The sequence below is a fragment of the Lissotriton vulgaris genome, chromosome 2_1 (genome assembly GCF_964263255.1).
Source record: "Lissotriton vulgaris chromosome 2_1, aLisVul1.2, whole genome shotgun sequence".
Lineage (NCBI taxonomy): Eukaryota > Metazoa > Chordata > Amphibia > Caudata > Salamandridae > Lissotriton > Lissotriton vulgaris.
This window is the reverse complement of record NC_141687.1, coordinates 2,131,356,752-2,131,381,589: the sequence shown is the minus strand read 5'-3', so window position 1 is coordinate 2,131,381,589 and position 24,838 is coordinate 2,131,356,752. Positions and strand designations below refer to the sequence as shown.

General features: G+C 48.1%; 1 protein-coding gene across 1 annotated transcript in view; it reads right to left on the bottom strand.

Annotated features, from left to right (window-relative positions):
• The window catches only part of SEC11A (SEC11 homolog A, signal peptidase complex subunit), a 156,355-nt gene that overhangs the window by 102,416 nt on the left and 29,101 nt on the right, over positions 1 to 24,838 (bottom strand). The window contains exon 2 of the mRNA XM_086958407.1: positions 13,777 to 13,886. Coding sequence (XP_086814533.1) covers positions 13,777 to 13,886 — 110 coding nt within the window. The remainder of the gene's footprint in view (positions 1 to 13,776; positions 13,887 to 24,838) is intronic.

Sequence of the window (24,838 nt, the reverse complement as noted above, 5' to 3'; positions counted from 1 at the left end):
AGTATAATCTTGGCCTGTTTGAAACTCGTGATTGCTCTTCTTAGTGCCCGTTTGGTTTACTTGCAATCAGAGTTACTCCATTTAGCTGCCTTATCGTTCACTGGTTGCTTAAAGGTAAAGTCCCTTTAAAAAAAATACCTTGCAGTTTGAGAAAAAACTGGTTGTGTATATTTAAGATGGGGATCTCAGGGGGTGTGGCCAAGCCAAGCTGCAAATGGCCGCTTGTTAGAGGGGTTCTGCCGGCCGCGTACAACATCCAACAGTTATCCGGCACTATAATCACCCACCCTGTCCCACGAGACCTACCTCTGTCAGACAGGCAGCAGGGCAAACAGCGTTGTGCTTTGCGGTGTGAGAATCGGCACGGAGGTACCTGTGGTGCCCGTGGACACAGGCAGCCTAGTGAGAACTGGCGAGCAGCCGCACCCGTGCTCACGTTGTTGCTGGGCCGTGAGAGGGCCGGGTGCCTCTGAGGTACATCTGCGGCGCCCGAGTTGGAGTGGGTGTGGGCGGCCCAGCGCCAGCCGCCGGCCCTGGTAAGACCCAGATCCGGCCTCTGGTGACGGCAGCGCTGTGTGCCTACGGGTGCTGGGAGAGCCTGCGGCGCGAGATACTGCAGGCGGGCCCGGGCGCGCCTCTGGAGCAACGCTACATGGAGGAGGCCCGGCCCGCGAGCTCACTGAGGGGAAAACGCTGCTGAAACGCTCCGGATAATGATTGACTGCCGCAAGCAGAGCGCGGCCCATAACACCACGCTGCACGAGTGAACCTTGCCTTTGGAAACGTTTCTCCTTCTAAAACGGTTAGAACTGTAGTGGAGGGTTCTGCGCTGGGACCTGGCTCCCGCCGTTACATAGCCTGACTTAGAGGCCCCCAAAGGCACAAAACAACTTACTGCTGCCTGCAGATAGGTGGAGGCATACAAGGCAAAGTACATAGCGCCTTTCAAGGTTAATCCCCAGTCGTACCGGCCATAAATTTAGTGCCTGCCCTAAAAAAAGACCTACAGTGTTGTGTGCACATGGCCGGGGCAGAGCAGACCGCTGGATAGAATCCGGGAAGTGGACCACCTTAGGGCTACAAACTGCGAGGGCAGAGGCTGGCTGACACCCTCCTTCGGAATCCACGCTCTGACTTTCAACTGAGTTGGTGACATACACGAGGCGCACTCATTGCGGTGCCGGTCTTCCTGACGTGTATTATTCTTCTAGTCACAGATGGTGTTGCCACAGCGAAGAGCCACTATGGGGAAGAGCGACAATAAACAAACCAAGATTTCGTTTGACAAGCGCGCTACGGGAAAAGAAGATGGAGGAGCAGTTTCGCCAATGGTGGTGCCCGAAACACAACTGGAGCCGGAGCAAGATGAGGACATGAAAAACGCTGTTACGTGAGGTGAAGGGCTGCCGCAAAAATATAGACGACAAAATAGACTCGCCGGCGGTTCGCATGGACCAAGTCTCACACAGAGTGGACAAGCAAGAAACGAGGCTTACCGAGCTCGAAACGCGGGTGTCTGATGCCGACAATCGCCAAAAGGAGACACATGGACAGCTCCTACGTATGGACAACGTACTGGAGGTCATTAAGGCGCAGAATGAGGATCTCGAGGCCCGCTCGAGACGGAATAACATTCGCCTGACGGGAGTGCCGGAATCCATCAACATACCCAACATGGAGAAATATGTGGAAGGTCTCCTTAAAGAACTGTTTGGAACTGATCTCTCAGCTATGTTTTTGGTGGAGCGGGCCCACCGTACTCTGGGGCCTCGGCCGCCACCGGGCGCTCCCCTGAGACCTATACTGGCCCGGTTTATTAATTACAAGGACAGAGACACGATCCTCCACATGGCCAGAGAGCGGGATGAACTAGTCTACCAAAATAACGCCATTTCAATCTATCCTGATTTTACGCAGGCGATCCAGGCGGCAAGACGAGAGTTCATACCGGCAAAGAAACTCCTACAGAAAGCGGGAATTAAATATGCAATGCTCTACCGCGCCAAACTTTGCCTCTTAGTAAATGGCAAACCCTCCTTCACAGAAGCCAATGCAGCAATTAAATTTGCCAAACAACAAGCACGACAACATCGAGAAAAGGAGCAGAACAAAGATGATCAACCGCTGACTCAGCTAAGTGACAATGACTAATGTATTAACCCTGCTGTGACACTAATGTAAGCAATGTATTAATACACACTGCAGTTGGGCGAAATGGGACATTGCCATACAGTACGCGTCACAAGTTGTGGAGACATTTGAATGTGGTAGGTGGTTTAAATGCTTAGCCACCCTGTTACGTTTGTGACAGGGCAGTACGCCGGTGACCTCACGCCCCTACGGGATGATTCCCTTATTCTTTCAATTTTTGATCGTTTGTAATACGGGGCGGCTAGTTCGGACATTCAACCTGTTTGGGGGGTTGGAGTGGATGGGGCAGGTAGAGGTTTGTTTTTAATTGTTTGCTGTTCATTGCAATGTGATTCTGCTTTTGTATTGTACCTCACGGGCAGTAGATACACCACAAATTGTTCAACAGACTTCGCTTTGCATGGAGAGATAACACATACTGTACCACCGGGAACTTACCATCAGTTAACACAGACTGCGCTGGGAGACAGGCATATATTTTCCTCTCCCTGTCTAGTTTAACATGCCTCACTTGGAATGTACGTGGCCTAAATGACCACAGAAAGATGCGCCTGGTCCATTCCCACCTGACGAGGCACTCGGGGGCGATCTGTCTCCTCCAAGAGACACTTCTACTGGACAGGACTTGCGCTAAGCTTCGTACACACAAATGGAGCGAAGTGTTCACCTCCTGTTACTCCACCTATTTACGTGGGGTAGCCACGTTAATAAGGCGAGGCACTCCGTGGAAAACTTTACAGGTGCTCAGTGACACAGAGGGGCGATATGTCCTGGTCTCAGGAATACTGTTTCACAAGAAGGTCCTCATTGCGAATGTAAACAGATGAACGAAAAAAAAAAAAAAAAGATGGGGATCTCACAGCAGGGGAGGTTTTCATACTGTGAAAGTAAGCTCACAAACAAGCGATGAATTTCAGTGTGAAGTTTCTGACTTGCTAAGACATGAGGTCAGGGGATAAGTCTACAGTTACATGGGGCAGGTACTGTATATAGTCTGGCAGCATGGAGGAACTCTTTTTAGGAATTCATCGCACAAGGCTGTGGAAAACAAATTATAATCATTAGATGTTTGAAGATAGACTCATTAGGAGTTGCCAGTCTTATGTAAAAAAAAAATAATAATCTATGGTACTAGAGTAGGAACCTCTTTTAAAAGGTAGCCGCCCTGTTAAGATCTGAAAAAGAGTGTCCATTGCAAGCTCTTAACCCATGGCATATAGAGATAGAAGTTCATTTTAAAGCGGAGGACGAGAAAATATGCTGATATTTCACACGCAAACAAGGATTTTTCATTGTTCATCTTTAGCCAACTCATTGACGTATGGCGAAGCCTCAAATGAGGTATTAAAATAGGCTGCACCATATAGATATCATGCAGATTTCATTCATACAAAATCAGAGAAATTCAGCAGTTATAGCTAGCGGAGCTAACTAAAACTTACACTCTCAGGAATCCCGTTGTGTAGGACTTACAGGAGGTTGCAGGAGGGCTTCTTGGCCCCCAAGTTTCCTCAGGAGTAAAGTGAACTTCATCCCCCAACCAGTAATGCACCACGAGCTGAGCAACATTTACAGAAAGGGGTCGAGAAAGGGGGAGTAGCCTTGAAAGACCTCCTAGCAATCTTGCTGTGTGGGACTTACTGGAGGCCACAGGATGGGTAGTTGGCCCTCAAGGACTTCTTTGGGAACCAAGTCCGCCTGTTACCTCCAGTAAGTCCCACACAACAGGACTGCTGCTGAGAGGTTGTCAGAGGCCAGGGCCCCTTTCTTCACCACTTTGCAAACGCAGCTCCTGGTACACTACTAGTAGCGGGATAAAGTCCCCTTGGCTCCAGGGGATCCTTGGGGGCCCAACTACCCCTCCTATTAACTCCAGTAAGTCCCATACAGTGGGTTTGCTGAGAGATGTTCAGTGGCCGCGCCCCCTTTCTCCAACATTCTGCAAACAACTCCTGGTGCACTACTAGTTAGGGGATGAAGTCCCCTTGGCTCTTGAGGGTCCTTGGGGGTCAACTACCCCTCCTGCCACCTTCAGTAACACCCACACAGCTGGATTGCTGAGAGGTTCTCAGAGGCCACGACCCCCTTTTCCATCACTCTGCAAATGCGCCTCCTGACACACTACTGGTTGGGGGAAGTAGTCCTCTTTAGTCCTGAGGCCCTCAGGAGTAAAGTGGAATTCATTCCCCAACCAGAATCGCGCCAGCAATCCTCCTGTCTGAGACTTACTGGACATAACAAGAGGACTTGATTACCCCCAAAGGTCTTCAGCATTCAAAGGGATTTCATTCCCCGACCACCACTGCACCAGGAGTGGAGGTTACGGGGCTTGGCCTCCGGCGACTTACCGGAGGTTTTTTTCTTTTTTTAATGGAAGGGGGCTGCGTAGGCCCCTCTTCCCTCTGCCGGTGTCCGCTCCAGGGACCCCAGCCCCGAAGGCATCTTTTTTTTTTTTTTTTTTAAATAGGGCTGGTGGGCTGGGCGGCTTTCCCTCTCTGTACCAATTACAGCCAATACCCTGCAGCCTTGCCTTTTCCTTTTTTTAATAAAAGGAAGGGGGAGCTAATTTAGGCCCCTCGGAACGCATCCCCAGGGAATTGCCCTTTAATAAAAAAAAATAATTAAGTGTTTGGGAAGTTTTCTAGCCCCACCACACGCAGTCCGGTGGACTGCCACCCTCCTGAGGCCAATGTCGGTCCGCGGACCCCATCCCGAGGGTCCAGGCCTTTATCTTTTTTTTTTTTTTTATATGGGGCGGGGGGGGGGGGTATGGGGGAGATGTGTGGCTCCCCTCCCTGGGCCGATATTGCCCAGGGGACCACATCCCCCGGGGCATGGCCACCTAGTTGATGGCTGCAGGGGGAGCCTAAACGCCTGGTGGTCCCCGACGGCTCACAGTCTCCTGCTGGAGCCGGCACTGGACAGAGGTTGCTGCTGTCATGTAGCTCCCTCTTCCCAAAAGCAAATTTGCTCCACGTCATGGAAGAGAGAGCAAAAATGCTCCCACTTCCATGAAGCGCAGCAGTGTTTGCTACGGCTTGGCGGACGCGGTGCGCCTGCCAAGCCATAGAAAACTGCAATGTCCTGGGGGTGGGCGCCCCGGGACATTGATGGAGCCAGGACTGAGAGGGTGGGGGGGGTGTCCCTGGGGCTGCGGGAAGGCCGAGTTACCCCAGTAGTTGTGATAGTTAGCCCTGGAGAGGTGGCGGGGCTACAACACTCCCAAACAATTTTTTTTTAATATAGCCCCAGGGAGGTGGCAATCTTTATCTTTAAATGCCCCCGGGAGTCCCCATTTTCTGAGCCCTCGCTTGAGAGATAAATCCGAATCTTTCAAGACAGCAGATGAATTGACTGTCGTATTAGCTTTGAAAATTTTGCGGGGATTCGTCACATAACGGCAAATGAAAAAATGCTCTTTCCATGAAAACTACATCCGAACTATAACAACCTAGGAGGGAGGGATTTCAGTTGCACAAAACTAGAGAAATTCGGCAGTTACAGTTACCTGAGCTAACTACAACTTACGCCCCTGCAATACACTGCTTATGACCTCACATATTACATCACTCATAACATGGTCAGTGACATCAATGATGACCTCTCAAATGACATCAGTAATGACACCATCCAGTGAGTTTAAGTATTTTGTAAGAGTTTATTATTACTAAACATAGTATATTAGGTGTACTACTAATGAGTGACACTATTTTTAATACATATCATGGGGGTGGCTGTGTGCCTATATGTATCCTTGTGCTGTATGGGTGAATAAGTGGGTGTGAAAGTAGCTGTGTGGGTGAGTGAGATGCTGTGGGAGTGGCTGTATTGGAGAGGGAGTGTCTGGGAATGGCTGTATGGGTGAGTACATGGATGTGTGAGTGCTTGTATTGATGTGTGCATGATTAAGTGGTTGTGTGGGAGGGCGTGTATGTTTAAGTGAGTGGCTGTGTTGAGAGGCTGATAGGGTGAGTGTGTGAGTGACTTTGTAGGTAAACAAGTGGGAATGTGAGTAGCTGTATGGGTGAGTGCGTGGTTATGGGACAGGCTGTATGGGTAACTGGTTGTATGAGTGGATGCATGGGTGAGTGAATGGTTGTGTGAGTGGCTGTACGAGTGAATGGTTGTGATAGTGGCTATATGAGTGAATGGTTGTCACAGTGGATGTACAAGGAAGTGGGTATGTGAGTGGCTCTATGGAGGAGCAAGTGGGTGTGCCAGTACTGGTATAGGTCTGTGAGTAGGTATGTCAGTGGTTGGATGGGGTGTGGTTCTGTGGATAAGGGCATCAGTGATGCCCCTGACCAGGTCATAAGTGATGTAATATTTGTGGTTGTAAACAGTGCATTGAGGAGGTGTAAATTATAGTTCGCTTCGGTAACTAGAAATAATGAATTTCACTGGTTTTGTTCAAGTGAAATCTGAAAGACATCTATTTGCTAACTATAACGACCCTGTAACCTTTGGTTTAAGTGAATTTCCAAGTTTTTTTGACTAGTAGTCAAGTTTGCAGAGTGGTGGATAAAGGGGGTGGAGCCTTCGACCAGCCTTCAGGAATTCTGCTTTGTCAGACTTACTGGAAGTAACAGGAGGGGTGGTAACCCCCCCACCAGCAGTGTACCAAGAGGCGCAACTGCAGAGTAGTACAGAAAGAGGGTGGGTCCTCCAGTATCGTGCCAGTAGCTTTTTCTTTAGGTTATAATGGCCTGTGGCCCCATCACTGGGCCGAATTTGGCCATGGGAACCCCATCCCCCTGGGGCCAGGTATTTATAGAATAGGCAGGGACTAGGCTTATGAATTTTTTTTCAAATAAAGGTAAGGGGGAGCGCTGTTCTCTCCCCCGCTTCCCTAGGTGGATTGTAGCCCCAGAGACCCCATCCCAGGGTACTGGCCTGCATACTCAGTGGCCTGGTCCCACCCAAGCTCCCAGTCATTAATACTGGGGACTGCGGTGGAGCCTGAAGGCCCCACGGTCCCTGCAGGAGCCAGCATTGTTTTTGGAAAGAGGGAGCTGCTGAGCATGCAGCTCCCTCTGTCCAAAAGCTATTCCTCTGCTACGAGTCAGCAAGAGCAGTTTACATGCTCTCTTTTACTTGAAGAAGAGCAGAGTTTGCTATGGCTTTGCTGGAGAGGTAATGTTCCTCCAAGCCATAGCAAACAGCAATGTCCTGGGGCTAGGCACCCCAGGACATTGTATGGGGGCATCTGTCCCCATGGCCATCTGAGGCTACACGAGGGGCCCCCCTCCATTGTTAAATTTAGCCCCAGGGGGTGGTAGTCCCCCTCACTTAAAGTATAACCATTTGCCCTGGGGAGGAGACAGTCACAGGGGCTGCGGGGGAGGGGTGGCTGGAGCCCCACACATTTGATTTAGCAAGGGGTGGTGACAGTACCCATGACTGGTGGGGGTACTTGTCCCCCCTGCGTTTTTGTGTCATGTTTGGCCCTTGGTAGGTGGCAGTACGCACGGCTACGAGGGTTGCCGCGAAGGCAACCACGGCATAAATTATGAAAAATGCCACAGGGATGTAGCGGTCCCCGTGGCTTTAGGGATCCTAGGAAGGGGGGCTTTAGGGATCCTAGGAAGGGGGGCTTTAGGGATCCCAGGAGGGGGGCCATGTGCGCCACCTCCTACATATTTGGACATGCTGCCAAAACCTGAGACACCCAAGGACTGATTAGGAACGAAGCACGGTAGACCACCCTTCGTTTTTTTTAAACGGTTCGGGGTGAGTCGTGGATCCAGCACAATTAGTGCTGGATCCAGCAATAAATTGGATTTCATTTTTTTTTTTTTACCTTAAAGGGCTCCTGTTGGAACCCCCTCCCCAGCGCCTATGGGGTCAGGATGTGTCTGCCTTGCCCCCTTTTCTTTTTTTATGTTTTTTCCTGTGACTCAATTCAACAGTCATAAGATGGCTGCCAGCACTTCCTGATTGGAAGTGTTCTCAGCCAATCAGTTCTCAGAATGAGATCCATCGCGTCTCTATATATATACACACAACTGAAAATTTCTTTAAATAAATCAGCAACTACTGAACAGATTTACACCATTTAACGAAAACTTTGCTTTCTGCACCATCGGCTAACTTTCTGCTAAATTTGGTGTAATTCTGTTCAGCAGTGCTGGCTGTAGCCTTGTTTAAAATTTCCCATGGAAATTAAAATGGGGACCCCCACCCAACCCCCTTTTCTGAGCCTCGCTTGACAGATCACCCCTAAACTTTCAAGATAGCTGCCGAAATGAGAGTCTAACTAGTCTTGAAAATTTTGCGAAGATTTGTTGAACAACGCAAAAGCTATATGCAAAACAAAAAAGCTATTCCTATGGAAACTACTCTCTAATTATAGCAGAGATGATAGAGATGGAGATGATAGAGATGGAGATGATAGAGATGGAGATGATAGAGATGGAGATGATAGAGATAGAGATGATAGAGATAGAGATGATAGAGATAGAGATGATAGAGATAGAGATAGAGAGATGATAGAGTGAGATGATAGAGAGAGATGATAGAGAGAGATGATAGAGAGAGATGATAGAGAGATGATAGAGAGAGATGATAGAGAGAGATGATAGAGATAGATAATAGAGATAGAGATGATAGAGATAGAGATGATAGAGATAGAGATAATAGAGATAGAGATGATAGAGAGAGATGATAGAGATAGAGATGATAGAGATGGAGATAGAGGAGATAGAGATAATAGAGATCGCGATGATAGAGATAATAGAGATACAGATGGAGATGATAGAGATAGAGATGATAGAGATAGAGATAGAGATGAGAGGGATAGAGATGATAGAGATAGAGATGATAGAGATAATAGAGATAGAGATGATAGAGATAGAGATCGATAGATAGATAATTGCCTACCTGCACACTAACCCATGGCATCAGACTGGATCCAGAAATTTCCAAGGCCTCACGTCGCAGGTAGAGAGTGCTGGGTTGTGAACAGTGCCCGAAGTGGCATCAGGTGACTTCACAGAAGCCATATAGTGTCTACCCCGGAGCAAGAATATCATGTTTTTCCAAGCCTTGAAGGCAATCGGACAGAGTGACATCAGTAGAGTAGTGCAGTGTCAAATATGTGTATTTGGAGTCTTATTAACTTTCACTATCACAATCCATCAAAAGGGGAACGGGCAGGAGGGTGATGAATCTGCAGGGATAGGGATATCCACCACACAAACAGTTACCGCAGGCAAGTAACTTTTTCTTCTAATGGAGACTTCTACCTGGAGATTTCTCACTTTTAGAATACATTACCAAGCAGGAGGGTGCATGGATGGTTATAAAAGCAAATCTTGCAAAACAGATGTGGCGAAGTAACCTTCTCTTTGGGCTTCTGAGTCCAGACATTATTTTTTGGCCAAAGTATGCAGTAATGACTACCGCTGCTTTGCATAGGTCTACGATTGGAACCCCTCTTTGCAGAGGTGAAGTGGTGGATTTTACTCTAGTGGAATGAGCCCTAATCCACCCTGGAGTTTCCTTCTTAGCCAAAAGGTAGCAGGTCTTGATGCAGAGGATGATCCACATCAGAAGTGTTCTTTTCTGCACTGCTTTCCCCTCCTTGGCCCCACAGTATCCAACGTAGAGCTGTTCATCCAGACAAATGTCCTTTGTGCGATATAGGTAGCAGTAGACTAATACCTCGGATGCAACTTTTACTTCTCCTTAGTTGGATGGAACGGGGGATAATAGGTTTTGAGGATGATACACTGTCCAAGGGAGTAACCACCTGTGAGCCTTCGAGTGGGGAATCGAACAGACTCACGGACAACGGTGTTTTGGGTAATGATGGTTTTATTATTTTATACAACCGCTTCTTCTGGGCAGGCACTCTGTAGTATGGGAGGGGGTTTTCTGTGTCCTCGGTCTGGTGCTTTGCAGCTCCTAGCTGCCGGGAGGCCCAATGCCTTCTGGGATCTGTAGGCCGCTCCTCCTCCGTTTCGACTCGGTATCCGGTTCACATCACCCGGAAAGAAAGAAACCAGTGTAAGTCTGGTACTTTTGCAAGTTTATAGGGAAGGGAGTGAGGATACACGCGTGCAGTTACTCGACCCAGGGAAGTGTCGATTGAGTGGGGGGGGGGGGGTGAGGGGGGGGAGGGTGCACGGTATGACGAGTGGTTCTCAGGGTGGTTTGGCCCACCTACGTCCCGCCCAACCCGTAAAGGGTGACCGTACCTGCTCTAGCCACACTTCCCTGGAAGTGTGGCTGGGTGATGCTCCTTCCAGTTGGCCTCCTGGCTTGTAGCTGAAGTCTCAGCTCCTTCTCCGTTCTCCTCCGATGGTACGGGCTCCGCTGTCTGCTCCTTCAGCCTCCTCCGACCTCCGCTGTTCCTCTCTCGCCTCCTCCCGCTCTGCTCCGTCCTCTCGCCACTCTCGCTCTGCTCCGTCCTCTCGCCACTCTCGCTCTGCTCCGTCCTCTCGCCACTCTCTACCTCCGGGTGAATAACACACCTGTGTGATGTCAGGGCTGGGTTTTACCAATGGTAGGTGGGCGGGTTCCGGATCAAGCTCCGCCCAGTTAAAGAAACACGGGTCCTCGGTATCCCGCGCAGGGTTGTATGCCATGTCCGTCGTCTTCCAGGAGTTGGTGTGCTGTGCAGAAAGAGGGGACATAGGAACAGGTAAGCCTGGAGGGTCCAAGTCCGAGTCGCCCTCGTTACACCACCTTTGGCAATAAAGCAGCTCTGATTTGCATCACCAACCTGCCTGGAAAAAGAATTGTGGAGGGATGACAAAAACCCGGGCTTGCAGCTCTTTTCAACGGGACAACAATGAAAGGCCTCAAATGGAGTCCCCATAGGAAAAGTAAGAATAAATTAAGATCCCACTGGGGCACAGCAAAGGGAGTTGGAGGATATAGATTAGTCAGTCCATATCAAAAAGAATTGGAGACTTAAAAAGGAAAAACTGGTTAGCCAGAGAGAGGAACTCAGACAACGCAACTAAATACCCATTGACAGTACCAAGAAGGGACAGGGCACACTTAAGAATCTGACATCATTAGGCCTGCAAGTGCTCAGCACAACGCAACAAAGCCCTATCTGCCAGAGTAGATCGGCTTGGTGGAGGATAGGTATGCTGAAAATAGGACGTCCACCACTTCCAGATGTCCCCCCTCGATTTCCCAGCATGTAGGTGGAGGCTCCAAAGATTGGGTTGCAGTACCAACTACTCCATCTTGGAGAGGAGGTACGGTCTCTATACCACACACTTCTTGGCCAATCTGGGGCAATGAGAATGACTTGGTCTTGGTAAATATTCCTCAGAACCAGAGTAAGTATGGGGAGAAATGCATAGTACAGCTGTAAATTCCACTTGAAACATTCCCCACAAAACTCCCATCAACAGATACTGTAGGGCACAGAATTTCTGGCAATGATCATTCTCGGACTAGGCAAACAAATAATCTGGGGAGTGCCCCACAGGGCGAAGATATCCTTGACTACATCCGATAGAAGAAACCACTCGTGGCCGGCAAGAAGACACTGACTCAGACTGTCGGCCCAACATTCAGAGTCGAAGACCACATTCTTAACATTTACAGGCAAAGAGGAGAGATCACTACCCCCCCCCCCCTTGTTTGTTGACATACCATGTAAGTGTCATGTTCTCCGTCAATATTTGGAAAACCAACATTGGATAAAGAGTATGGAGGCCTTTAAGCTTCAGTTGAATTGCCTGCATCTTCAATAGGTTTATAAGAAGAACCTGTTATTCCAAAGATCAGAGGCCTCGGATCTCTACTACCGTAGCTACAGCTGGAGGGGTAGTGACAACAATCCTGCAAGTCAGGTTCACCTCATTCCCCCACCAAACCACTTCCGCCACAACTTTGGGGGAAATCACTAGAGACACTCCCCAGTGTTGTAGCCACTGCCTGCAGAGGCACTATTATAGGGCCATCATATGCTGACAGAAGTGCGTGACTTGTAGAATACAAGGAAGCCAGCAAACCTAGGATTCCAAGGACTGGGACTTGCACGACTCACTGGAAAGATGGGACCTTTTCCTGAATGTCAATAAACCTCCGAGGCAGATGAAAGTCAAGGAGAAAGGTGGAGTCCAGTACTTACCCTATGACTGGAGTCGTAGGGAGGGCTTCAGGTGAGATTTAGTCTTAATGGAAATGCCTAGGTCTAACAGCAGGGGCACAGTCAACAGCTGATGGTGCAAAACCACCTCTGGTGAACTAGCTTTGATTAGCTCGTTGTCCAAATGCAGGAAGATGGGAACCCTGAGATGGACCGCAATCACTGCCATCACCTAGGTAAATACCTGAAGTGCCAAAGTCAATTTAAAAAGGTACTGCAAAATAGTAAAAAACAGCCCACTACAAAATGCAAATACTTCCGGTGTGCGACCCAATGATGAGGAATGTTCCAAAAGCAGGCAAGGGTTTTTAAATTATATATTTCTTTAAACCAAAAACATTTTTCTTCCCCTCGTGTAGGTTTTCACAACAATACCATCAAATAATAGTCGTTTCTGTAATGGTCCACCAAAGTTTCTTGTGTGGTACTTGTTCGGGGAAGATATCTCAGTGGACCAGTTGTACCTTTCCCTCTCCTTTTTGCCATAAATCCAATTTAGAAATGGCTGTGAAACCAGGCATGAGGAATGGCATTAAAGTGCTTGGGAATACACTACTTTTGCAACCAAACAATCTGTCTGTCTTGTTGCCTTTGAGAGAAAAGGGTTTCCAAGTTTCTAAATGTAGGATGAGGGCCATCTTTAAGTAAAGTCTCTCTTGTTTTTGTTACCTTGTGTACTTTCCCTGGACAACCCTCATTAAATCCTCATAAGCTTAACCTTGGGCGACTCTTTTTTAATGAGCCAAAGAAGACTTGAATAGTACTCTTCAAGTCTTAATAGTACACTTCATAATACAATTATTTGCCATTTAATAGTGGATTTGAGTTTATAAATTGTTTTTAAAGAATACAATATATCCAGGAGATTCAACAAACAGACTAAATTAAAAGATATAGGCAAATGCATTTTGAAACGTTTTGCTAATGCACATTAATTTGAGTGATCAATTATTAATATTGTGCTTACAGGGAACACACAACCCACAAAGCAATGGGGAAAAAAAAACCTAAAGTATACCTGTTTTGAATCACGTTTTTTCGAATCTGCAATTTAAAAGTGCCCTAAGCATATTCAGATCACATCACCACGCCATAGCCGTACAAATCCTTTTTTCATTCGATGCATAAGCAGAAACATTTGAATAAACAAAGCACAAAAAAGAATTTCGAAAGTAGTATTGAAATACTCATATACTCATGCAGATGTAGTAGAACTATGACCAAAATAATTTTTAAAGGCACTACAATGTCTTCTTCATAACAATGACATGCGATCATAATAACGCCTACTGGTGTGAAAAAATATTCTAACAACCATTCGCACTAGAATTTGATGTGTGTAATGACAGAAGGGAAAAAAAATGATTTATAAGAATTGATTGAGGCCTCTGTCTCAGTCACAAAATGCTGCAAGTTTGTCTATGCTGCTGGTGGTACTGGTCGCTCCATGTTAGAGCAAAAGTTACAGTGGAATATATTTATGGATTAAACGTTAGGAAATAAACGTTTACCTGAGAACCACTACGATGGGGCTTTCACTTCCTGTAATTACCATTAACCCTTTCCAGATCATTAAAGCCGAAGAGACAATCATCCCAAAATTTAACACTTGATAGTACAGCTGAAACAACAAAAAGTGCAAGTGTTAAGAAAAACAAAAGGATAATGGCAACAAGAAATTGAAAATCATTTGAATATTAGTGGTCTCCTTGACCCCACAAGGGGTGGCTGAAGACTGCCACCACAGTGGAAACATTCTGCTGTCCGGGGTTTTAGCCCACAACACAGCAGTCGAGCAGATGGGAATCTAAAAACATCCTGAATTAAAATGCTCCAATACAGGTCACAAAAACATCGTAGAAAAACGTCCTACCTGAATATTCGCAGTGAGCAAAGACAGTTAAAAGAACCAAGGCTAAAAGTAAATACAAAAAATAGAACAGCTAAGGTTTATCTTGGGGGTCAACTAATTTCCTTGACGAAGAGTTTATTTCCTAGGATTTATAGCACCCGAAAACTGCACAATAGGTCTCGCATTAGGAAAGTGTGAGCTATTGGTAATTGTAAATGACAATTATTTTTTTAATATGTGTTGGCATAGAAAATATATAAATTAATAGCATTGTTATGTACAAAGCCAATAGCTTACATTTTCCTAATGCGAGTCCTATTGGCTATGGGAATACTGGTTAGCCAGCAAGGACAGTGCTGTTGTGGTGCTGAGTGATGCTGTTGTGGTGTATTAGAGTGATGTGGTGGAGTCCCAGAGTGATGTGGTGGAGTCCCAGAGTGATGTGGTGGTGTCCCAGAGTGATGTGGCGGTGTCCCAGAGTGATGTGGCGGTGTCCCAGAGTGATGTGGCGGTGTCCCAGAGTGATGTGGCGGTGTCCCAGAGTGATGTGGCGGTGTCCCAGAGTGATGTGGCGGTGTCCCAGAGTGATGTGGCGGTGTCCCAGAGTGATGTGGCGGTGTCCCAGAGTGATGTGGCGGTGTCCCAGAGTGATGTGGCGGTGTCCCAGAGTGGTGTGGCGGTGTCCCAGAGTGGTGTGGCGGTGTCCCAGAGTGGTGTGGCGGTGTCCCAGAGTGGTGTGGTGGTGTCCCTGAGTGGTGTGGTGGTGTCCCTGAGTGGTGTGGTGGTGTCCCTGAGTGGTGTGGTGGTGTCCCCGAGTGGTGTGGTGGTGTCCCTGAGTGGTGTGGTGGTGTCCCTGAGTGGTGTGGTGGTGTCCCTGAGAGGTGTGGTGGTGTCCCCGAGTAGTGTGGTGGTGTCCCTGAGTGATGGTGTGGTGGTGTCCCTGAGTGATGTGGTGTCCCTGAGTGATGTAGTGGTGGTGTCCCTGAGTGATGTAGTGGTGTCCCTGAGTGATGTGGTGGTGTCCCTGAGTGATGTGGTGGTGTCCCTGAGTGGTGTGGTGATGTCCCTGAGTGGTGTGGTGGTGTTGCTGAGTGGTGTGATGGTGTCCCTGAGTGATGTGGTGGTGTCCCTTAATATAGAACACAGAAACTGTAGTAATGGCCCGGACTACATTGCAACATTCTGCTTAACAGTATCTAAGGGGATATTTTTTAAGCGAACGAGCCTGTGGACAAATATGTCAAGTAATACCATCCAAAGGGTTTCAATCTATCCATATGAGGTGCTGTGTTACTTAAAAAAGTACACCAAATCAAGTAATGGGAATTTGGCTAACTTCAGTGGTGTGATCAGAATTTCACCCTGGCCTGATTTTATAGGAGCTGGAGTATGGCGAGAATGGAGGATGGTGAGAATGGAGGATGGCGGGAATGGAGGATGGCGGGAATGGAGGATGGCGGGAATGGAAGATGGCGGGAATGGAGGATGGCGGGAATGGAGGATGGCGGGAATGGAGTATGGTGAGAATGGCCCATGGTGTGTAATCCGGGGTGGGGAACAGCAGCTGTCTCGCAGGGGAGGTAGTTTGACTGTGGTCAGTCTTACACTGTCCCTAAAATCATCTGAATAATTTGGCTGAAGAGATAGCTTCCCTTGTATAGGCGTCCCGCAATGTATAGAAACTGTCTTAAAGCTTCCTAGAAGATTGTGCCCACTCCTGAGGGAGGAATTGGCACCTCGCCAGACCGATTAACACGTCACGACACAGCTTAGTATACCATAACCTGACGTGACATAACAGGGCGGCATAGTAAACTTTTCCTGTACAACATGCCATATCGTGACATGATCGCCTGACATAACATCGCATTCCGTTTTAGGGCAGACGTGTTGCCTAGACAAGTGGCATGTCTGGGCTTCAAGTTAAAAATCCAAACAGTGAATGTTGCTCTAGTGCACCGGGCACTTATCCTACCATCTACGTCATCATATTATACAAGCGAATCATTTGACATCTTTGGCTGGTCTTCACACAGTGGTTTCAAAATACACAATTAACGGAAACTCTCTCACTCAGCAGGGGGAGGCTGCGCGAGCGCCATAGGCTGCTCTTCACAAAGAGGACATCACCAGCCACACAGAGCACAGAAGCTGCTTCACGCGACACTGAGCGCTACACGAATATATAAATTTGCAAGAGCGGTAAAACGCGCATAACTCCGTGAAAAAAATAATTTTAACTAATGTTTTCTGGAGAAATCCACACTTATTTCATATGTAATTTTATGACATATAATAAATTAAAAAAAATACGCTAGTAGAGCGTGTTTTATGATCCAGTAATGCCGATTCGGGGTTCAAGTGACAGGTATAAATCACGCGTCCTTCTACCACGTTGTTTACGTCCTTTGCGCCTGTATGGATCATATTGATTATGTAAATATGAACCATCTAAAATCCAACTGTGCATGACGTCACAGAGCAAGCTTTAGTAATACTGCGCTTTGCATAGCTCTATGGTACTCTCGGCCTTGTATCTAACCTGTTTCACCAGAAAAAAATGCTAATTAAATAAAAGACAAAAATTGCCATGATGCGGCCAACCATTGACTGAGTCATAGGTCTCTTGTTTTTTACTTTCAGCCTTGATGCACAGTAGCCAGTGCTGCCATACAATGTCGCTTAGGCGAGGCATCTTGACTTTGCCAATGCTTGTACACATTAACGCACTGTCATCTACTAAAAGAAAATACACTTTCAATTAAGCCCAGAATGATAACATTTGTGTTTGTCAGCTAAAAGGTGCATGCCTGCATCTTGTCTACGCGCCTGTTTTTGGAGGAGGGGTTATCCCTCCAGAAAAGCATGCCGAATTGTGCAATGTGTGCACTCTTATGCAATGCAGATTGTGTATTTGAGCCACACACCTCGTTTTTACTCTCCATTGTGGTGCTTTGGTATTTGTTGACTGTGGGAGGGGCAAGGGCGTCTGTGGTTGTTGGACACCTTTGAGCTGTCTGTCTTTCACATATTCATCTTTAGGTGACGATGGCTTTAGGTAGACATCATACAGAGCTTTTTGATGGACTCAGGAAGTAAGAGTTCAAAAGCATGCCCCGGTCTCCGCCCCCAGCCGCGCAATCCTACTTAATACCGCTTTTGATATCGTGCTGGGTCAGTGTGGTGTGATGCATTTATGCTCACTGGTAAATTGTCATTTGTAATAGCATCCCCAGCTGAGAGCTGGATTGGTTGAGGGTGAAAATGGAGTGTTCGGGGGAGGGGCACGCTCTTCATACTCGCTTCCCTCTCCTGACCTTTTGCAGCTCCAGGAACCGTCACCTCAGATCTTGAAATGGATTTAAAATGCAGGCATTTCCCTGAGTGTCCGCTGTGGTGGCCTGTCTGTACCATGGAGAGACTGAGGGGTCTAGAGTCCAGATGGAAGTATGAGAACTGTGCCCCTCTATTGAACCGGACCTTTCCACAATTCCTGTCTTTCGCGAGGCACACACTGAGGGATGAACAGGCCAAATATTAAAATGATTCACATGTTTATAATTGGGTGAGCCTGTACATACAAACTTGCACGCAAAATCACGGGAATGCACCTTAAAATACAAGGCAGGGCAGGAACAGACTGGCACAGCAAAGAGCAAGTCTGCTTTTATCCCCTGAGGGTCCACCATCTTATCCTGAGGAGTCTGTAAGAGAGCGGACAGGGGGAGTATGGAGGAGCTGAGTGGATCTGAAACTATCTAATGGGTTCTGAGAAGATATCTGGGTTAACCATTTGTGTAGCGCCTGAAGCGCGCCAAGCGCTGAGGGGGAGAGGAGGCGGATGTAAAAGGGCAGGCTGGAGCGGAGCCTCATCGGGTCTCGGTTCATGCGCGGAGGGGGGGTTTAAGATACTGCAGGAGTCTGCAGGGGGGGCGCCATGAGCTGGAGGTCTGGCGGGGGTGAGCGATGGCTGAGGGGAAGGGTTATGACTGAGTCTGGGTAGTTAGAGGGGGATCTGGGTAGTTTCCTAGGGTTATAGGGCGATGGCATCTGGTGTTTTGAAGGGTCCATGAAGAAACGGCGGAGTTCTGTGGTGGTCGGGGTGAGGGGACGTGGCGGACAGTAAGGGGGTCTGCAAGGACCGAAGGAGAGGGCAAGCAGCCCGGGACGAGAGAGCTGCAACGCGAGGATGTGGATGACGGGGGGTTGGTGGGGGTCTGAGATGATCAGGAGCGGGGGAGGGGGTCAAGGGGGCTTTGATGTGAGAGATAAATTAGGGGGGTGCCAGACTGCTTGGCTGTGCTTCACGAACTATGAAGCGTGGACGATGGATGAGGGGTTATGGGAAGGAACGTGGTATCGCGACCTCCATAAAGCAGGCTTCACGGTTTGGCAAGCTGCGCAGCCACCATTGTTACTGCTGAAAGTGAAGACATATGAAACAAGGGGAAGAGTATGAAAGAGAAGGGAAACCATGGCAGGGATTATTATAGACAAGAGCGGCAGGGAAACTGAAAGTACGGCCGGCCACCGGCCAGCCATGAATAATTAGGGGAGGAGAAGCCGGACAGCACACGCTGGGAGAAGCCCTTTGATGTGCTGTGCGGCCGTGAAAAAATGCAATTAGGAGGGAGGGAGGGAGGCTGATGCGCGTGCTTGTTTGGTCACGTGATTCACGTGAACTTAAAGAAAACCGCACGAACGAAACCCTTGGTTTCACAAGCATTTTGAGCACTTGAATTCTTGCTCCGCTCAATGCGCTTGCGCGCATTGATAGGTCGCGAGACCTAATAAAATGCTCCAATACAGGTCACAAAAACATCGTAGAAAAACGTCCTACCTGAATATTCGCAGTGAGCAAAGACAGTTAAAAGAACAAAGACTAAAAGTAAATACAAAAAATAGAACAGCTAAGGTTTATCTTGGGGGTCAACTAATTTCCTTGACGAAGAGTTTATTTCCTAGGATTTATAGCACCCGAAAACTGCACATTTACTACAGATGGTCAGAAATACAGCAGACGAACATATTATTTAGGAAAAAATCATTTATTACGGAAATAGTCATCAAGTAGAACATGTGGTTAAATGAAGATGGGCACTAAAAAATTATCCCTTGATAGCTATGAACGAAAGTCGGCTTATTCCAGGCAAATGGTCTCCTAAAGGCGCCTGTCCTGCTCAGGTACATTAAGGAAACTGGTAAGTGGCTGTTACCACTTGCCTTATCCCTAGCACTAGCCACTGTTCTGACAGTAACTGACACCAAAAGTAGGATAGGGGCTCATGGTAGATGGTTGTTATGCCGAGGGGAGGTTATTTAAAAAACCTTTATTGCACATGTTGAATATAACACAGCACGTAGCCTACAACATCTTCGGGCCGGCTGCAATAAGCGCAAGTTGCACGTATAGTTGTAGGATAACACAGCCGTTGTAGCCAACAACCCTGGGGTGCGGCAGTGTGGTAGGATAAAACATGTACACATCATACATTGGGTAGCTCGAGGAATAGTCAGGCCTATGGTTTTTACATTTTTTTATGTGGTAATGAATCTCCGGTGTCGTGAACATGCCATCAGCAGTCCGCGATCATCTATGGTTAGTATCCATGGCAACATTAAACAGTGGGATCAGAAATATAAAAAGCACAGGTCCGTCGCATGTGATACTGCGGTATAACAAGCAGTTATAGCAACGGTGTGCCATATCAGGGCAAAGGGGTAGTCGCATTTAGTGGCATTAAGAGGAAGTGACCGTCATAGCCGTATCCGGCGCGTCTGGTGCCTCAACATGTGTGCCATTCTCCCACAGTGGTAATGTTGCTTTGGTAGTCAGGGATAGAAGTCGTACCGTAGGACCATCAGTGTGTGGTCGGAGAACGTGTTCCTCAGTCACACCTCTCAGGTTGTGTGCAACGTACCTCTCGTCATGTGAGTTAAGAGGAATTAGTAAGTGTCAGCGGAGATGTAGGTATCAACATCACATGTGCATAGTGCACAATATCTAACCAGCTATGAAAAAGGTCCTGCTATGTAAAATAGAACTAACGTATAAACTGGAACGTGACCGTGACGGGGAGAGGTGGGAGGAAAAGGGCTATTAAGGGGATAAGGCGTCTGTCTGTGTGAAAACAGGGGAGGGGGGGGGAGCTGCAGCAATAGGTAGGATCTGATAATATGAGGTCAGAGCGAGGCGGGAGAGCAGCGGGGGCACGAAGGGGGGCCACCACAAGGGCGTTTATGCAGCGTCTCTGGGGTGGGACAGTCGTGCCAGCCACACACAAGGAGCGGGACGGGGTTCCGTCGCCTGGGAGATGGAAGGGTTGTGAAACTGCACGATTGAGTTAGGTGAGCAGGGAAGCACTAGTGGTTTTGAGCGTAAGGGGCTACAAGTGTGGCGCGATACACGTGCACGGGGCGCAATCGCTCTACAGTTATGGAAGGCTTGGCATGGGCCATATCGTAGAAGGAAAAAGGGGGGGGGCAACTGGTACCAGAGTCCTTTCTGTGTCTCATGTCAGTGAATTGGTTCGGTTGTGGGCTACCTCATTGATCCCTCTGTCCAAGCATGCCTGCTGAAAGGACTTCAGTAAGTCATCCCAGAGCCTAAGTCCCACTGTTTCCTCCCGGTGCAATACTGTGCTTTCCGCTCGCGCCCAGTTGGTAAAAGACGTATACCAGTGTTGGATATGTGGGGGTGCGCTGGCCTTCCAGCGTTTAGTGAGTAGGCGTTTGGCCGTGTTAAGTCCCAGGTCCCAAAACCTGGCCGGTACCTTATTCAGTTTGGTGCGTTTGTAGAGGCCAAGGATGTAGGCTTCCAACGTGCGCGGCAAATTGTTGTTAGTGCAGAGCGTCAGCAGCAGCACCACGATCTCGTCCCAGTATGACTGGATACCGGGGCCATAGCCAGAGCATATGTAAGAAGTCTGCCCCAACCAGGGAGCAGCGCTGGCATGCGTTATCGGTGACTGAAAAATATCTGTTTATTTTGTCGGGTGATAAATAAGTGTGATGTAGTATGTAAAATTGCATTGGCCGATGGACGGGGAGAAGTCGAAGAGAGACTATGCTTCTTCGACTTCTTTTTTCTGCTTCGAATTACCTGACCCCAAGTGCGCAGACTTAGAGGAAGAATGGTGTCGGCTTCGCGACTGTCCCTCGAACTCCTATGCGACCGGGACCTCAAGCGACGCGGAGCCGACTGCCGGGCCACGAGTAATTTTCGGGACTGCTCCCGCAAAGACTTTAGGCCATGGCCCGGCAGTCGGAGCACGACTTGGGGTCGTGGTTGCGCTCCAGGCAGTAGAGGCACACAGGGTGTGGATCCGTCACTGACATCAGTCGGTTACATGAACCGCAAGCCTTGAAGCCGGGCATTCCTCGTGCACCAGGAGTCGATGGACTCAAATAACAACAAAGTCGAGAAAAAGTTCAGGCAAAGTGACTGGAGGTACCACTCTCTCCGGATCTGCTCTTGCTGGCACGGAAAAAGAAAGAACTGACGTCAGCGCATGAGGTCGGCGTCTATGTAGCTACCGCAATGCCATCACAGTGACCACAACGACAAACACGGAGTAGATCGATGCCAACTTCCGATGCGCAGGGATACTGCTGACGAAAAACTTTCCGGAACCAGTCTGCGCCTAGGGGCAATTCTAAAGTAAGGAATCTATAACTAACTATTTCTTTCAGATACCTGAGAATTCACAGAAACTGTACAAGGAGAGCTTTGGAGTTCCAAGCCAAGTGAAGCCCACCACACGGTGTTACTACTAGCCTGTTTAACTGTACTCACAATGCGTGGCAAGTAGGCAGCAATAAAAGTGTTAGCAGTTCATCTAGGCCTGTTTTTTTGCATTACTTGTAGTTTGATGATTTTTCAATATAAACCATAGTTTTCAGCATATAAACAAAAAACACAGGTCTCAGCGGGCTACTTACACATGGTATGTGACAGCTTACAATATTTAGAAACAAATTCATAGGTTCTAAGTGCACATGCCTACACATGTTGTTCAAACGCGTCCCGAGACCATAAAAAGCTCCTAGCCAGAGCTTGCAGTTGCACCGATTACAATGACAACCCGGTCCTGAAGATAATCCTGATTGATAGGATCGAAATGTCGTCGACCATTCAGCACAACGGAAGGCGCATTTTCTATTGTGGCTCTGTTAAATAACTCGCTAAACCTTCCAAGACTTTCATATTATAAATCATTGCTTCGAGCCACATTGTTCACTGAATACACTGTATATATTCAAGCACATTTTCACCAGTTTCTGCTGATCACAATTGTCACTTGCGTCGCAACTGCTTGTGTCATGTACACATCTAGAGCACCAAGTCCAATTCGGGTTGTCCGATAATTGTTTCCTTACAGTGCTGCAACAACTGTATACACTATTTTATTGCTCTTTAATTATATGATTCCATGAGCACATTTCTAAATTCATTACTTGAGTCTCCTTGTCTCTGTTCACGTAATGCTTGTCGCATACATGTCTAATTGCCTTTCAAAATAATACAAGTTGAGATATTGTTAGTTTGTTCGCATGTACCTACCCTAATCTCAACGTGTTAAGGGTCGTACTCCTGTAGTCTAATACTAGGGTAAAGAGTCAGTAGCACAAGAGAAGAGCGTTGAGAAACATGACCTGCATAGACTGGAAATGAAGGCAAGATGCCACAACAAGGAAGACCAGCTGGATAAAAGAATGAAAGAAAAAAATCCCCCTCCAAAGGGAAAACCAGAGGGAATTTGAACCAGTGCCAGAGACCAGTGGTAAGAGCCCATCCTACTGAGTTATAGAAAGAGCAGTTCACTAACGTGAAAGGATGTACTGATGTAGAAAGGCATTATCACTTGTCCCATTGCTTGTCCCAATAGGCTCTAAGGAAATGCAGAATAGCCGCAGGGCGCGAAGCATAGGTAATGCTCCATAAAGTGAAGCAAGGAGAAACTGGATAGTCACAAGTGCAAAGCAGTGAGTCCTGGTATTTCTCATGAAAAGCTCCCTAAGGGGACACTAAAATACCACAAAGGTATTCAGTAATGCCTGTAACGCATAAAGACGATGGTACACAGAGCAGGGAACACACCATACAGGTATCAATCTCTTAGGCATGTAGCCCATCTTCAGAGAAAAAGAAAAAACCCTGTGCCATCAGGTGGTAAACCCATTTAGGGTTTACAAAGAAAGTACCTCCCAGAGAGCGGGAGCCAAAAGCTGTCAGACATGCCGCGAGAAAAAATAATACCTGCACAAGGCAGGAACACCACACACGTGCCACCAGAAGGTGAACAGGTACTATGAAACAGGGGTTTGCAGGGGAGAGGAACTAAAGCCTGCTCACGACCGGGAGTGGGAGACTCCACACTATTATACGCCCATCTGTAAGAAGAAGAAACAAGCATTTACAATGCAATGGTTTTGCCTTTGTTAAAGTTAGAGCTATTGGCATTGCTCTTGACATTTTTATTTATGTTTTTTTTTAACATAAATACATGGCATTGTCATTTACAATGCCACTAGCTTTATCTCTCGCAAATGACACACACAAACACACACAGAGCCCCCCCACACACACACCCACACAGAGCCCCCCACACACACACCCACACAGAGCCCCCCCCACACACACCCACACAGAGCCCCCCACACACACAGCCACACAGAGCCCCCCACACACACAGCCACACAGAGCCCCCCACACACACAGCCACACAGAGCCCCCCACACACACAGCCACACAGAGCCCCCCACACACACAGCCACACAGAGCCCCCCACACACACAGCCACACAGAGCCCTCCACACACACAGCCACACAGAGCCTTCCAGCCTTGAATTTTATGCCGCTTATGCTGATCTCCTGGCACCGAGGTTGCTGATAGTTTACAGAGAGGCGAAGCGGCTTGGTCGGCTCCCCGGCACGATGTGCGAGGCCTTAGTGGTTCCCCTCCTCAAACCGGGAAGGGACTCGTCCGATCCGGCGTCCTACCGTCCTTTATCAATGTTGACGGTCGATTATAAAATACTGAGCAGCATCTTGGCATCGAGATTGCTGGGTCACATGAGCTCTCTGGTACATGAGGACCAGGCTGGATTCATCCCCAAGCGAAACACGACCATGAACATCCGTAGGCTGTTCCGCTTGCTGGGAGAACCGCTCGTGGACGCCCCGTGCCCGGTAGTCCTCTCGGTAGATTTAGAGAAGGCTTTTGACAGCCTGGAATGGGACTACCTGCGCACTGTATTACTGCGGTTCGGCCTTGGTGAGGGTTTCGTCAGATGGACCACGGTACTGTATGCCTCGGCGTCGGCCAGGGTACGGGCAGGCCCGCTGATCTCCTCGCAATACCCGGTGGAGAGAGGCACGAGACAGGGTTGTTCATTATCCCCGCTTCTCTTCGCGTTAGCGGTGGAGCCTCTGGCGCTGCTACTCCGGTCGGGGGCCCACTATAATGGCTTATGGACACCTTCGGGCCCGCATTATATCTCGCTGTACGCTGATGACCTGTTGCTCTTCCTTGAAGACCCGGTTGCTGCCTTAAATGGAGCTACGACGGCGCTCACGGCGTTTGGGGAGGTCTCGGTCCTTCGGGTGAATTGGGCTAAGACCTGTCTTTTCCCGGTTCGCAAGGGTACACCTAGCCCTGATATCAGTAGAGAGATTAGGTGGGAACCTGATTGCTTTAAGTACCTGGGGGTGTACGTCT